At 43.8% G+C, this 16721-nt stretch overlaps 1 protein-coding gene across 2 annotated transcripts in view; it reads right to left on the bottom strand.

Annotated features, from left to right (window-relative positions):
• Window positions 1-16721, bottom strand: part of rnf220a (ring finger protein 220a) — a 162440-nt gene that overhangs the window by 143933 nt on the left and 1786 nt on the right. For both annotated transcript variants that reach the window (XM_041948690.1, XM_041948689.1), the window contains exon 2: window positions 3755-4983. In XM_041948690.1, coding sequence (XP_041804624.1) covers window positions 3755-4409 — 655 coding nt within the window. In that variant the 5' untranslated portion in view covers window positions 4410-4983. The remainder of the gene's footprint in view (window positions 1-3754; window positions 4984-16721) is intronic.

Here is a 16721-nt window from a genome sequence, read left to right as displayed (position 1 = left end):
GAGCCAACGTGCCTGCCGGTGCAGTGGGGGGATTTGGGAGGTCTTAGCACAGAGTAGGCCACTGTTGCTTGGAGTGGAATGTGGCAGGCTTGGCAGAAATGCATTCAGGGAAGCTTGGGGTTGTACGGTTTTTCAAGTTGTGTTCACATCATTTTAGATTTGGTGTGCAGCAATGAAAGGATCGCCTTCACACCTGGGATTAACGTACATGACAAATGATTGGATTGTAATAGGATAGGAGATATATTCAAGATGTAAATGGATGAATGCAGGAAGTGGGTGTTGATGCTCTGATGCACTCTGACATGGACAGCGGACATGCAGGCCTGTTTATTCTACTTTGAGCATCTGCATAGGCAACATTATCTCCAGCAAAGAACCTCAGTGTTGGACAATTGTGCAGACTCCAAGATTATATTTAGTCTTTTTTCTCAGTGTTTGGAAGAAAAAAAGTCACTTTCTGCAATATGTGCACATGGCAGTTACCATTTGGCTAAGGTTGGAGAAGGTTTGTGATTACAGTGAATAAAAATCTGGACATATAGATATCATGCAGTCTATACACATTCATTTCTGGCTATATGCAAAGGTTTTGTGAATGCTGACATGAGCAAGTGCATCACCGTGGAAAGTTTATTTTGGGTTTTAAAGCGTCAGAGATCACCTTTCACTCAACTTTAGCACATGTCCATGGTAACCAACATGTGAAATGGAAATCTTTCCAAGATGCACTCTCGACAAATGTCCTCCCAAACCGGCTTTTAGAGTTTTCAAGTGTTTCATAATGACTGTGTGCAGACCAGGAAGTGCTGTGCTATGCAATGAGGAGTTCCCGGAAGGCTGAAATTCAAATTCACGTGATCAGGATGTTATCATACAAAGTGAAAACAAACCTCAGTGTAAATGCCTATAAACTGAAGTCACATGATAACAACTGGGCATGATGACTGAACTAGCTCCAGGCGTTGATGAAGCCCATAAAGTTGCAGAAAAAGCAGGTTATTTTGTCAAAGCTCCAGAAGTGATTGGAGATAACTGAAAAGTTGTTACAGTTGCACTGTATCTGACGATGGAGCATAGCAGCTTATAGGCAAACATGTGGTGTGTTGTCCGAACTTTAATATGTACAAAGTTAGACTGGATGTTAAAGAATGGAAAAGGAAAACATAATCAATGCATTTCTTGTCAGCTATGAACACTTAATTGTTATCTGAGTCAGTTATCTCTTGAGTGGAGCGATATCAGCAGTTAACAGCCATTAATTGTATCCATGTAAATAATCAACACAGCTAAGATACAGGTTTATTGGCACAAATAGATTCAAAGTCCACACTTAAATTTACAATGTCATACTGACACTGGACGCACCCTTGAGAATTATGTAGCTTTCTGCAGCTTAAGGAAATATTGCAAACTGAAAATCTATCAAAATATTAAGAATTCAAGCACGGATGTACATTTTCAAACTCCTGCCAAAAAGGTCTAATCTGTAGTCCCAGAAACTCTGATGACACTGTATGATCCGAAGCATTATAAACCTCTTTTCACTGCGAGATTTTCGAGAGGAATGTGTGAAGCAGTGCGGAGGCTGCTAGTTAGCTAATGTGTGTGTGAAGCAGCGAGAGCACTGTTCTCATGGGACTGTACCAAAGTGTTGTTTGTTCTTTGCGCCTCCACTGGATAGCCAAAACCAGTGATGGAGAACCCATAATTCTTTGCTGTGAGCAGTGCCTCTGCACATCCAATTGCATTAGAAGCCTATGGTGGAGGTGGAGGCTACTTGTGCCAAGATTTAACCTGATTAGATACAGATTCAGCCGTTCCAAAAGACAGCACAGGAGCCCTGTACCCATCTCCGAATCTATTTCTGGCCTCTGTCTTAGCGCACACAAATCTGTAGTGGTAACACGGCAAGTATGGCAGTGACGCACTCCACACCCAACAACCACGGTTCTCTTGAGCAAGGCACTACTCCAGTAGGCTCAAAGCCACCACAAACAGAAAGTGTGTATTGGGTAAAAAGGCAAAAAATGTTTGAAATAAGCAGCGTAATGAGACTACACTTCCATAGCAGAGATATCATTCCTTTCTTGTCTCTCTTTGGTCATGTCCTTTTCTCTTTCTCTTTGATATCTTTCTCCTCCTTCTCATTCCTCATTCCTCTCCAGCCAGCCACTGGGTGTCATTTTGCCAATTTCCTTCTCTCTGCTCCCTCCTTCATCCCTCTCTTCCTCACCCTCTCTGTCTCTCCCGCGGTGGTCTTTTTATCGGATCAGTCTCAGGTCGTCGCCTCTGTCTCTCATGTGTTCCATCAAGGATGCATCCCTCAAACACACACACACACACACACACACACACACAGACACACACACACACACACACACACACACACACACACACACAGAGGCTCTCCTTCTTCAACAAGATGTGGAGGAGGAATGAAAGAAGGAATCAAGACAAAAGAGGAGAGATAGGATGACTTTAAGAAAGGAGAGAACAAATGATGAAAGAAGGGAAAGGAGCTTCTCATTTAGTTAAATTATACATCACGGGCACGTCTCTGTCTGCCTCTCTCCTAATTTGTCACTGAGATCCGATGCAGCTTGTTGACATGTGTAGGAGATGTCGGTGCTCATGCTGAGAGCTGTTTGTGTGCCTGGAAGAGTGTTTGTGGATGCTTGTGTGTTTGTGCTTGGAGCTATCACAACCCCTCTCCCACCTCCCTTTTATTACACACACACACACACACACACACACACACACACACGCACACACACACACACACAAACAGGGCCTGCCAAGGTTTTGGGCATGTGGGTAAATCTTTTGGCAACAGGGCTGCCAGCGTGGAGCTATGATGAATGCTGATGGCAAAGAGCATGGCCGGTCTCTGAACCATTCACTCACACACACACATACGCACACACACACAAACACTAATCAGATTCCCAGTGCGTGAGGGCCAAATGGCATCCTTCCACTGGTGAATGCTAATGTGACCAGTGGAGCTTGTGGGCTTGTGAAACAAGGATAGGGAGAGCCAGCAGGGATGATGACAAGAGAACATAGATGGGATTGTTTATTGCCCTGTGTGATGGTAGTGTGTAAAAATTTGCATTCTTTAACAAATTGCAAGCAACTTGTACTTTGGTTTTGAGAGCGTGTGCGTGTATGTGTGCGTGTGTGTGCGTGTGTGTTTGTGCGTCTTGCTGTAAAGGTTTGTGCATGTGTCAGGTTTAATTACAGTCGAGCTGTAGATCAATCCTAGAATATGAAGGTTTTGATCAAACATGGGATGAGTATTGGAAGTGTGACACAATCCTGCACACGCTGTGATTTTAGGGCTGTGTGTAACACGTATTCAAGACCGTACATCAATGCATACATCAAGTGATGTGGTGTCTTCCTTCATTTTATCACACCCAAATTTTGCACAGTTTATCATTTTCTTATCATTACAAGAGCACATTGGGGCTAATTTGTGTTTGCACTGTGAAAGACTTTCAGAACAATACGTGGTGTTGAGTGTTGTGTAAATATACTGTTTATAATGTGAGCACATTATGCAACAAGTTCCACTGATTTGTCTTAACATGCCTTACAAGCCAATCTTATATACAAATGGGTGACAAATATGTATGTAAGAAAAACCCAACAAAAAAGTTTCTTCCTAGGGTGTTAAGTCTCCAGAACACCACTGTAATACTCATAAAACCATTCCGTGAATGTAGAACAGCCATGAATTGCTACTTACAGCGTTCGATGCGGTCCTCAGGGCTGGAGGAAGTCTCTCGATCGGACAGGAGGCCTGACACAGCGAAGATCTTCTTCCCACTGTCCTCCACTGCTTTCAAGGCGCTGCTGGGTGAGCCTCCAGGAGGGATCTGGGCACCGCCAAAGTCGTATTCTTTCCCCTCTGCATCAGAGTACCGCAGGTGGGGTGAAGCCTCTGCATCCAGGCAGCCTTTGAGGCGCTTGGCTGGGGTGAAAGCAGACTGATACCCGCCCGGTGCACCGTCCCGATCTTCTGGAGGTGAGGCGAAAGGCCTGAAGGCACCAACGCCGCTGTGATTCAGCATGCTGATTGGCGAACAGTCCAGGTTAGGTGGAGCAAACTGATGATGGAGGTGGAGGAGGGATGGAGGAAAGTCCCTGTTGGGGAATCCTGGTGGGACCGCACCTTGGCGGTGGTACATTGATGCAAAAGTGTAAGAACCATTGTTAAATGGCAAATGGACATCTTTCTCAACAGAAACCGGGACCCCAAATGGACGTGGCTGCTGGCAGGGAATTGAGGCATCGCGAGAGGCTTCAGCAGTGGAAGCCAGGACCATCAGGGCCGGGGAGGCCAGGGGATTGGGCAGGTAGGAGGAGCTCTCCATCTTGAAGGCTGCCCTGTGGAGGTCCATGTCTGGACAGAGGGAAGAGGTCGTAAGGATTATAGGAGGAGGAGGAGATGCTTCCTCCTCAATAAGATTTGAGACAATGTCCAAGACCCTTGGAGAGGGTCTGAGGATGTGAGAAAATCTAGGTTGGACTTTTAAAGGATTTGGTTTTCTGAAAGAGGGGCTCAGAAAAGAGCAGTTTGAAGAGAGAACAGTAATCTTAAAGAAATTAAAGAATGTCAGCCAACATCAGCTCAGGTTAGCTTCAATTCAGTTCATATCTCTTCAGTTGAACGAAAGTGAGTTCATCTGTCGCCAGCCAAATTCACTTGAGCTAAGATCAGTGCAGATATTTCCGTGCCAGGAGAGTGCCGTTGGGTACATTCAGACCTCCACAGACTTCACAGTTTGAATGACTTCAGTCCTAATGATAAATACAATAAACGGTCAAGATTAAGTTTCTCCTCCTGGGTAATAAGCAGTAAATGCCTCCCTCTTGGAGAGTTTGTTGGATGTGGTGCCGAAGCCGAATGGTCCGGGGAGGGTGGACACCCGTAGGTCGTCAAAGCTGGTTCCTCATCTTCATGTGGTCGCCAAACTGAGGAGATACAAAACACAAGCATGAGTTTCGATTCACTTTCAGAGTGCTACAGCGGTGTTTATAATTCTTGGGTAGTTCAACATCAGAGAAGAAAAGCAACTTGGGATATTTTCCTGAAAAATGTGGTCTTCATCTCAACACGTTGATGCAAGACACAAGAACAGCTGCCAAGTTAACACAACTGTGGATTCTGACCTTTCAACAGAGTTCTCCCCTAACATACAGAATGCAATGGCTAAGGATGATTACATCTTCTTACACATCATTTTTTTAGACGATTTGTGGTTAGCGAGGTTAGATGAGACCTGCCCTTGAGCAGATTTACTTGAGGTTTCTGCTGTTTTGGACAGCCTTGAAAAGATCTTATCTGTGCTGACAAAAGTGCTTAAAATCAGCTCTTTTAATATACATGACAAAAATTCAAATCCCTTCGCACACCCCGTCACATTTATCTTAGACCTCCTTATCTTTTCTTAATGATAGGTACTCTCAGAGACAAGAGGCGTGCTGCTTTTTCAACTGACAAAGATCAATGTCTTGCATCTGTATGCAGAGGAAAGGCTGAGAGCTGAGTGGAAAATTTTTAATAAAGGAGGCGCTGGAAGCCAAGGCTTGAAGTCAAAACCTTTGGGGACTGAGTGTTCTTAAGTGGACACTGTTGTTGAAGCCACAAATTCAGAACCTCTTGGGAAAAAGTGTCCTCAAGTTGACACTGTTGATCAAATCCTGTAAATCCCTGCCTTTTGACAAGAAGCCAAGAACTATTTCAAACCCCAAACTTCTCCCACTCTCCCCTCCTCTTTCCCTCCTGCTCTTTAAAAAAACTTCTCCAAACTGTTTCCACATCACATCTTTCCATTCCGATCTCTACAGCCCTCCACGTCTCATCTCCTTCCAAATGTCCCCTTCTTGTCCTCCGTCCTCCTAATCTGTCCATCTCCTCCTCCTCTTCCTCTTCTCTCATAGTCATCTCCTCCTCTCATCTCCCCAGCGCTATCTCTCCTCCCCTCCCTCTTCCATCTCAGATCTTGGTCTAAGCCGCTTATTCCTACCATCTCCCAGGATCTTATTGGACCAGAACCACTTGTCTTAAGATAAGGACACACACACACACACATTTCACCCACACCCACACACACATCTGATAAGAGGCTATGTGGCTCAATGTTCAGCTTGACACCCGACTCGGTGGGGCGAACGCACTCCACACTCTTGCAGGCTATGCTACCCTCTCCTATCTCTCTATCTAACCATTTTTAATTCCCCAATTTTTACTATCTGTCCTCCCTGTCTTTTTACATCTCTCCTGTCAATCTCTTCTCCTCTCATCCCTCCATCTCTCCCTCCCTCCCCCGTCTCTCCTGCTCTCTTCTCCCTTGGGTGACTCAGATGGGTGATATCATATCAGAGCTCTCCATCTGCCATCCACGAGCCAGAGGAAATCTGACTGAGTGAATAAATTAGCCGTACTTGACCTCACGACCCCCCCGGCATCCGTGGCAACAGACTAGAATCTTCCCTCGCGGGGATTAGATTGGAGCGTGTGATTGGCCAGTCGGAGGAATGCAGAGAGGCAGCTGATGAAACGACAAAATAACATTTCAGATATTTTTATCCCCAAAGGGCAATTTGAAGGTGGCTGGCTTGTTAATCGTCCAATACGTTAAGATTAAGAGTAGGTAAAGATGTGCTTGTCATACATAAGCGGAGGTGGGATTAAAAAGAAATCAGATCTGGCTACATGCAAATAGGTTATCATGAGTAATTTTACCAGATTTTATTAAATCAGATAAAATCGTATGCCATTTTGTGCAATGAAAAAGTGCAATTCTTGGCCATATTATCATAAAAGTCACCGCTGCCATCAAAATTCAACCCCAATGTAACGTGAAAAGGTCAAACATGAAGTCATGTGCGCGCATACATAAACACACAACAAACTCGCACAGTATCAAGTAGCGGCCTGGCCCGCTCGAGACGAGCTTCAAAGCTGTGTTGACTACCAGCCAACATCAAAGTAGAAACTCCCTGGGAAATGAAAGGAGAAAATCTTTTATAGCTATCAGCTGTCCACAACACTCATTCAAATCAATTTCCAAACCTGATCTCGGCTTTGGCACGCTCCCCCGCCTCCCACACACACACACAAAGACACACACTCCAACAACTGCCAGGAGGAAGGAGAGAGGCGAGGGCCCAGAGACAGAGAGAGATGGGGAGATGTGAGATGTTTTACATTACCGCAAATGTACAGTAGACTAGTGTGGAGTGTTGAGAACGGCTTACGCTAACACTCCTCTGGTCTGGACAGATGCCACAGAGTCACATTACAGGCCTCTCTTCCTCCTCCTCCTCCACCTCCTCTTTTCACCCTCTCCTCCCTACCTACCGCAATCCATCCTGGAAATAGCACCTTGAAAATGTAGCCATGACAAAACTCCTGCCTTCCTTTCTCCCCATCCCTTTCTCTGTCTATCAGTTTACTCCCTCGCCTCCTCTCTCCGTCTTTCTCACTTTCTCTGCTGGTGTCCTCTCTCTGTTCGCGCTGTATATCAGATCACGCTTTCTCCTGTATAACCTCTAAAGTCGGAGTGTGTCTGAGGTGTTGATAGCGTGGTAATACACTGATAAGTACCGGGATATTTCAATTTTATTATCATTACCCAGCAGGCCGAGGGGCGGCGAGTGAAGGGCCGCCAACATGAAGCAGCCAATCCAATAAGAGGACACAGGATATTCCCTTACAGGCCACAACAGGAGAGGAGAGAAAACAGGAGTAAAGGAGATGATACAACAGGATGGGAGAGGTTAGCAACCAAGGAGGGGAAAGGAGAGGAGAAAAGAAAAGAAGAAAGGAGGAGGTGGGGAGATGAAAACAAGAAGCGAGAGGAAACAAGAGGAGAGAGGATAAGAAAAGGAGAGGGGAAGGAGGGAAGAAGCAAAAAAGAAACAAGAGGCACTGAGAGGCAAGGAAATGAGGAACTAAGGAAAGGAAAGGAGAGGAGAGAAGAGGGTGTGATATCAGAGTAAAGGGTACAAAATCTTATGTCCCTGGGTGATTGACACAAGCTGGCTGCCTTCTGGCCTGGTGGTCTTGTGTGCACATGTGTGAACGAACACACACGTACACACCCACACACACACACACACACTCTCTCACTCACTCACACACACGCACACACACGCACACACACGCACACACACACACACGTGCATGCGATGAGGCCTCTAGAAAGCGATACCGAGGAGCCCTTCAGCTGTCTCTCCGCATTTAACTTTTGTGTTGTTTTCATATGGATGTTTTCACACGTTAAAAATATTATTCTCACGTGTGCAACCTACAATAAATTCTAACTCTGCTGTTATCACACTAATAGAAGTGTCATGAAGCTGCTTAAAGTCAGTGATGTTTTTCACCTTATCTCTAAAACAACATCATAATTCCAGCTGACATACACCTATGCATATCATCAATTTACAAGTGCAATTACATCTAACGCACACATGCATAATGTCAGTCGGTGCCACTTACAATCCCATTTGCCACTGAGGGATACCACCCACACATTGTCTGACACCGGGTATATGCATTTTATAATAGAAAATGTCACAGGGGAACATTTACCACGCTGTCATAATTTGATTACAGTGTGCAAGAATGATACAGCTGTCAGCGCGATATTAAATACAAACAGCGAGGAGGGCTTTTCACGTCAAATCTGCACTTTAAGTGACAATGTTATACCAGTCGGCGAAATTGCGGTGTCAACAACAATGTGCTTTAACATCATTCTGGGAGAGGATTTCAAATATGAGCGACTGAGAGGGGGGCTGCGGGAGAAGTCACAGATCCAATGCAAAAGAATTGGTAGATGTGGTCATAAACATTATTATTCATGTTATTTGCTTGTTGGAGAGCTCAGCAGCAATATTTCAAGGGCAGAAGACATTTTGATGGTGGCATTACGGATACAAAATAGCACGTTAGGCCTCCGATAATGAGAATGATGAGGGTTTCCAAATTAGGGTCCTATGTGAGCTAGAATATCCTCACTGCTGTTGTCTTCCAGATGTTACAGTGGGCTGGTTCTCTGATGGAGGATTGGAGGGAGGAAACACGAGCAGTTCTGAGTGTCAGGATCAGGAGAGAAGAGGGGAAATGGGATCCAAATAACTACAGCGGTGACAAAGAGCGGCCGTCTTATCGAAGCCTTCCTTTTTGTTGACTGGTCGGAATAAATATTTTTCTTGCATGGCTGCTTTGAGTGTGTAACCAACGCTTTTGCTGTTCCAGCACGGTGTCGAGGCTTGTCAGATCGAGTTTTCCAGTGTGTCTGTTGAGTTTTAGAGAGGAACGAAGAGGAATCCAATTTTTGTTATAAAAATGTCCTGTCGACTGTGACTGGTGTGTGTACGCACGCGTCTGTGTGTGTGAGACTGTCGGGAAGTAAAGAAGCTGAAGTTTTTTTTTTTTTTTCTAATGGAGACAGAGAGAAAAGCAGTCAAAACCGCAGGCCTGTCTGAATGTGTGTGTGTGTGTGTGAGCACACACTTCCCGGTCCAGGGGTATATTTAGAGATTGTTGACAAGCGTGAAAGTGCCACTCTTACATTTTATTACGAGACAGGCCAAGCTGTGTCATTCATCTCATCTCTCTGGTGAACACACACAGACACTCACACATACACACCAGATCATGTAGAGACACTTTAGAGACTTTGAAGAATAAAAAACATTGAAAAACACTACACAGCATATTACAACACCACAGAACTAAACTGACCTAACTGCATGCAAAATTATCTAAATACATGCTCCCATAATTTAATCGGTATTTAGTAAGGAGCGCTAATATCTTGGGTATGTAGTGTAAAAGAGAAAACTAAACCCTCCTGAGAACAAAATGTTCATGTTCACAGCCCTGAAACTCCAGTTAAAATTTACAGCCTCTAAAGTCTACCCTCAGCTTCTGCCAACCTTGTACTCTATACTTCTCTCTCGCTGTTCTTCACCCTACCCTGAAAGCCTTGGCACGTCTTATTTTAGGGTAATTACAGCACTGTGCATTTTAACCACCATTAAAATCAACCACATAAACATTTTAGAGGAAACTGTCAACCCCATGGACTATCAATAGAGCAAGGTATACTAATACAGGTGCGACATTTTCAGGTAGAAACGATAAATATCATTAGAAAAAAATCATTTTTTATTATAGAAAAAAGGATCTTTCATGGATCTTTAAGCTGCCATTTTCAAAGATGTAACACCTCTAATCATAACACAGCAACATGCTGCTGCTGTCCAATGAAAACTGTGCAACTCAAAAATGCCAACCGATCATGAAATACGGCCCTGTTAGAAGTTTCGGGACATTCTTTTGGAAAATGCAATGAGTTTAGCCTTAGACTTGGAGGGATTGTCCAAAACCACAAAAGAGCTTCTTTTTTTTTTGTTTGGTTTTTTTCTTTTGCAAATATGAAGACATGTGTTTTCACTGGACAGCGTGGTAACTCTTCTCTCATGATCACAACGTGCATATCAATGCAGCTCACATGCATGACATGACCAGAAGAAAACGCAGCCAAAAACTACACTTTGCTTGAAGTTGAATGAAAACACAAACGTGTATATGAAAAAAAGGCTTGTTATTTGAATTTTTCAAATGCTGCAGAGTAAACCGGAGCATTGTGAAGACTCCTTTCACCAGCCAAAAGACAAAGAAAACACTGCTATTTAAAACCCTGCTGTCAGATATTAAATATTTGCCATCATGACACACGCATAGAGGGAGGTCTGCCTGTCTGTATGGTGTGTGCATGTGTTCTTTTTAGCATAAAAAGCATGAGCTAAGCTGCACACAGGACCACTCTGTATTCCACACAGACAGCAGTGTTTGTGCTTTTGCGTCAGTAGGTGTGTGTGTGTCTGCGTGTGTGTTTGCTGATGTCCGAAGCAACAGTCGATACTATTGAAATCTACTCATTCATGTCTGGCCATGAGGCAAAGCTCAAACGTCCTTGTGAATAAGGATCGCACCCATCTACCCCCCCACTCTCTCTCATATTATTTGTCCTTGTCTTTCCTTTCAGCTGTAAAACCCAAATTTTGTTTCCGAATGCCTTTCAAATATCCAATCTCACGTTTCTCTCTTCTTTCCTCCCTCCGTCTTTCTTTCGCCCGCTCTGATATGAAATCTGTAACCAGGTTATTCGCCTCAGTCAGCAGCTGCTGCAGTTAACAGGAGATACAGGCATCAGCAGTGGGAAAAAATATTACAGTAAGATTTAATAATATACAGACACACACATCATCCTGAGGTGGATAATGACACTTGGGCAATATTCAGCGAGAAAATCAATAAGGATTGGACAAGCTTGTGCGAGTGAACATGCAAGCTTTGTGCAGCAGTCAACGGACAATAAATATATTTTCGAGAACGTGTTACTCAACAGCGAACACTCAAACTAATTTGTATTTTTTTTTGAATGCATAAAAAAATAAGAGGGACTATGTTTTAGTCATCTGTCTTTCCCAGACTCGCTCTGCGACATTCATGCAGTACTCCAGAAAAAAAGAAAAGAAAAAGAAAGCAAGAGGATTTACTTCTCAAATAAGCCTTTGTGATTTTGGAGACAGAGTCGTGGCCGGCAGACAAAAATCATTCTGGACGTCGGCCCTGACCTGTGGCAGGGATTTCTATTCATGGCAGCACCAGCGAGGCCCAGTTCAGCGGGGCCAGCTAATTCCTGGTACAGACAAGGCTAAATGGGAAAAGCACACCATTCCACTGCTCATAGATTACCATGGCCAAAGTGTATTTTTGGATCATTGGTAAACCAAATCTTAGCATCTTTTTTTTTTTTTCCTTTTTGTTTCCCTGAAATTATGCTAAATAGACTTCCTTTGACATATCTGGCTGCTGTCAGGTACTGCAGTATCGGCCTGTATTCTGGACATGGACATTTATGTGTCACCAAAAAATAACAATTCATAATCGCAGCAAGCTGTTGGAAGTCACTTTACATCGCTTAATATCTAACAGAGGACAAAATGACATAAATACCCTCCCTTTTTACTGCAAATAAAACATTTTCATGTGCTCGATTTATGTAGCAAAGGAAGCTGTGACAGGCTGTAACACGGAGCTTAACAGAAGCCAGAAGAGACCTACGCTCAAAAGCTGACAATCTGTTCTCATGCCTCATAGTTATCAGTTTCTGCTGAAGTCATGATGCTTTAAACTTTTGGCTTTTCAGAAAAGAGGCACGCACTAGCAAACTCCTTCTAAGCCTGACGGACGACACCAACGTCTCTTTGCTGACTGACAAGTGACAGAACTTGCTCTCTGTCCTGAAGCAGAGTGACTGAGTGTGTGTGTGTGGCACCAGCCGCCCTGCTATGACTCTTTATTGCTGTGCTGTGCCGGCGTGTACAACAGCAGCCACTAATCTAGCTGGCTGGCAGGCAGACAGGCGGCTGGCTGGCCGGTTTGTACTACAGGCTGCATGCAAGTGCAAGCCAATTAGTTCAAGTTTAACAAGGAAAAACTGCTGCCAGGTACACTGTTTTCACTCCCAGATCTTGCTGTAATAATCCTCTATTGTGAGTTAATAATGAGAACAATGGGAAACGTCTTTGATACCTGCCGGGAAATGATCTGCTCTGCTCTGCACAGCGGCCTGAGGTCAGAGATGCAGAGCAGCAGACCAGGAGCTGCTGAGAGGATGCTCAACCAACAATCAAATCTTTATGTTAACTTGCTGATATCATACTGCGTGTGTGTGTGTGGACATGCAGATGCATAAAGGCGTGTGTTCCTGCATCGGTCGGTATGATCTGACGGCCTGTATCGGTCTCGCCTGCTGCCCGGATGCCCGGCCGGCTGCACAGAGAAAAATTATAAGTAGGCTGCGCAAATACTGTGTGTCTGCAATCGATGGACGCAAATGCACCAACAGTGTCTTCTGGGGAGGTGTGCGAAGGGAGGGGGTGAATATTAGCTTATTTTCCAAGCAGGGAGCTTGTGATATGGCTCTCGGTGTAATTGACGAACAGGGAGGAGGAGTGGGGGGGTGAGAGATATGATGAGCCGGGGAGGGGGCAGTGGTGGGGGCGGAGGGGGATAGATACAGAGAGAAAGAGACACGGAGCAATATGGAGAATAAAAAGTATCTGACATCCGACACAACTCAACCCCCCCACCCCACATTAGGCTAATTCTTTGACTTTCTCTTGTTGCCAATAGCGTCTCCAAGTGATATTTTCCGCTGTAACGGCATTACCAGTGGCTGCCTTCTCCAATGCAATCAAACCATTAAACACAGCGCTACATCCCCCACATGGAGTGATTTCCTTCCAATAGAAAATGACTGGACATGAGCTGCTCCCCTTTCCTGTCATCAATAACAGGAATCATTGGGTCTGCATGCAGAATTCAGCAGGGTTTGCAGCAGAATTCTCATTTGCTCACTTTGTTTGAAATAATCATCAATTTGCATGTATTTTCTAAACTATGACGAGAGAATGGGATGCTTTATATGATTTAATAGTGCTTCTATAGCCAGAGAAATGTGGACACTCATTCACCTTAAATGAAACAATGAAAGAAAACAGTTTAAATAATTATTTTCCTAGAAACATACCAACACCATGAGCAGAATGCATTTTAAATATGAGGCAAGAGAGTGGCGGTGTGTGAACAAATGCACAATAAAAAACTTTCCAACACGAAATATTGCACAAATCATTCATAATCGCCCCAAAACACAATCTGCGTCGCGGACAGGCTGCAATTTCCAGCGAGGAAAAAACATTGGGTTCGTTTGATAAGCGAGACAGCCCTACAATATCCATCCATTAAATGATTGCATCCGGCTCTTCGCACTTAATTATGGTGATTAGAAGAGCGATAACAAGACAACAATAACAGAAAGTTTTAAGATGCAGAGCGCGCAGGACGCGGTCTCTCTCCGAGGGGGCCGCTGCCGCGTCTGCGTGTTCAAACACTTGTTATTTGCCGCCGACGCGTTTATTTCAATTACCGCGTGCATGTCAAATTAGCTCTCGTATGTAGTGTTTATTAGCACAACAAAATAATAAAACACACACAGAGGGGGTGGGGGAGGAGACGGAGAGACGGGGGAGGGAGGGAGGGGGGGTGAAGGAGTGGAGAAGGAGTTGCTTCTGCTTTTAATAAAGAATGAGGAATTAGTGCATATTGATAGGACTTAATAGACCGAGGGGGGTCATCAAACTAGTCGCGACTGAGCGATCCACGGTTAATTTACTATCAGTGTCATGTGATGGAGGGGGGGTTAATGCGCGCGTCGTGACGCATTAATATCCCCAAATATGCGAGGTGAGAACACACACATTAGGCCTGGATGCATGCGGATTCATAGTTTTTGTTTCGGGTGGCTGATCAGACAGAGAAAACGTACAGCAGCAGGTACATCCGCTTTTTTCTTCTCTTTTCCCTTCATTACTCTTCTCTTCTCCCCCAGAGATGCGGCGATAAATAAAAGTTGGTGAGCGGCGTAAATCCTCAATCAGATCAAATAAAAAAAAACAATTAACTCTCTCCAAAAAACATCCACATGTGTCGAATATGATGCTGAAGCTGCTCGCCAACCACTTAATGATTATCTACGCCGTGATAATTAATAATGAAGCTTTTTTTTAATCATTATTACTGTTTCATAGTTACGCGGCGTTTCTGCGGGTCCAAATTAAAATAAACTTCCCTCCCTGCGGCCATCGATCCGGAGGAGAGGTGTGAAATGGACATTAATTTTAGGTCACTTCTCGCTGCGCAAAGGAGGGGAGGAAGAGGGATCAATGGCGAGCAATAACAGCTGACTGCCGGGGAGGGGGGTAAGGATCGAAAACGCTGACAAATAAATCATCTTTTGCTACTTTTCCTCCAACCTCGACACTTTTTTTCTCTTCTTTGCGCCTGCAGACTATTCCTCAGAGAGAAGATGAGGCCTAAATGAAAAAGTGAGAAAAATAAATAGCGCACAGATATTATGAGACTTAATTAAAAATTAAAAACAGAGGTCATTATATTTAGTTTGGCTGAGAAAACAAACGCACAAAATTCCTCGTGGCTGTCACGTGAAGGCCCGTCTCGTGCTGTTTAATTTCAAATTCATTTCTTCCACATCTGAACACAGGCATCACTGTGAGTGATTCAGATCTGTGTAACCCCAAAGCTCCGAGGCACCGTCTCTGAATTAATACTAACGACTCACATAAAAACTTACAATTAAAAAACGCGAAAGTTAAAACCAAAATCTGACTTTCAGAGAAACAGAAGAAATCCCAGACTCTCTGGCGCGTTTTGAAATAAGAGAGTTTGATGAATACGAGCGGCGGCCTATAAATCACTGAGGTCTGAAAACTGAAGCGGAAAATAATAAAATGTGAGAAAGTGACATGGGGGTGCATCAGTCCGGGTGAGAGCATTTTACGACGAAGACCACAAAACACCTTAAACAGACAAAAAGTGAAATATGGCGTGTGAGGAAAAAATGCAGCTTTAATTTTTCTTCATTAAAACTGGCCATTTAGGGATCACCGGCTTATTTAAATGGTGGTTTAAATGCATTTTAACCCTTATTATTAAGCAAAGTAACTGAAATCAATCGCTCTGAATGTCTCATTAACATATCATTAAATCATAAGAATTAAACAGTGATTTTAGAAAACCGCCTTTCTGTTTGTAAACATTAAGTGAAAAAAAAATGCATCAAATAAATCTCTTACAGTCATCCTCAAAATTATTCATTAAAATGATGCATTTAGTGGCACCTGTAACATACAGAGGGATGGACTGTGTGGCCTTTAATGGTGAAATGACACGTCTCATACACGGATAATTACAGGGGGAAATGCATGCGCTCACTTTTCTTTGTGAGTAAATTGTGTTAATGAGAAATATGCAAAATAAAACTTGGCCGCGCACCGGAAACAAACCATTGCCATTTTAACGTGCCGAAAAGAAAACGTTTCTGAACGCCTGTCCTGCTTCACCATATTCCACTTTAAAAGCTCATTATTGCTTACTAATGTGCAGGGTTGGAAAATGAAAAGGCTCCACTGGTCGTTAGAAGTCAGGGCTGGTTGATCGGACAATCAATAAAATCAATTTGAAGGGATTCATCACGCTGCCTTCACTGGATCTGGAGTTTCTGATTTTTGAGGAACTATAATTCAATCTTCACAGCGCGGTGAGTTCAATGACCCGCCTCGAGCGCACCTTCGCCCCCAAAGTGCGTTTTTACGCGCTATTTATTGCTGGCAGTAAGAGGACTTTTCAGCTTGGAAATTACTACTAATGGCTCTGCTGCATTTTTCCCCCCACAATACTAATTTTATTATTGCCTGTTCGGAGCGCTGCGGCTTGGTGCGGCAAGCGCGTAAGCGACTGCTCACTTGTTGGCTTCAGTGAGGTCTCTCGTTTTAAAACAGCGGCATGGATGGAACTAAGACGAGGTCGGAGCACAAGCAAAGAAATAAAGGAGTGAGAGCAAATTAGTGAAACAGCTCTTCGACGACAAATGATCCGAAATTGTGAGCGCAGAGAAATCAAGAGAAATAAAGCCAATCTCATCCGAGTTTTCACGGTCTGCGTTCGCCACTTTGAATAAGTGAAATAATTGAATAATAAAAAAAAAACGTTAAAAACAATTTTAAAAGGCAAGCATGCTGCATCTTATAAAGAATATGTA

Source organism: Chelmon rostratus, chromosome 12, assembly GCF_017976325.1.
Source record: "Chelmon rostratus isolate fCheRos1 chromosome 12, fCheRos1.pri, whole genome shotgun sequence".
NCBI lineage: Eukaryota > Metazoa > Chordata > Actinopteri > Chaetodontiformes > Chaetodontidae > Chelmon > Chelmon rostratus.
This window is presented reverse-complemented; position numbering and strand designations above follow the sequence as displayed.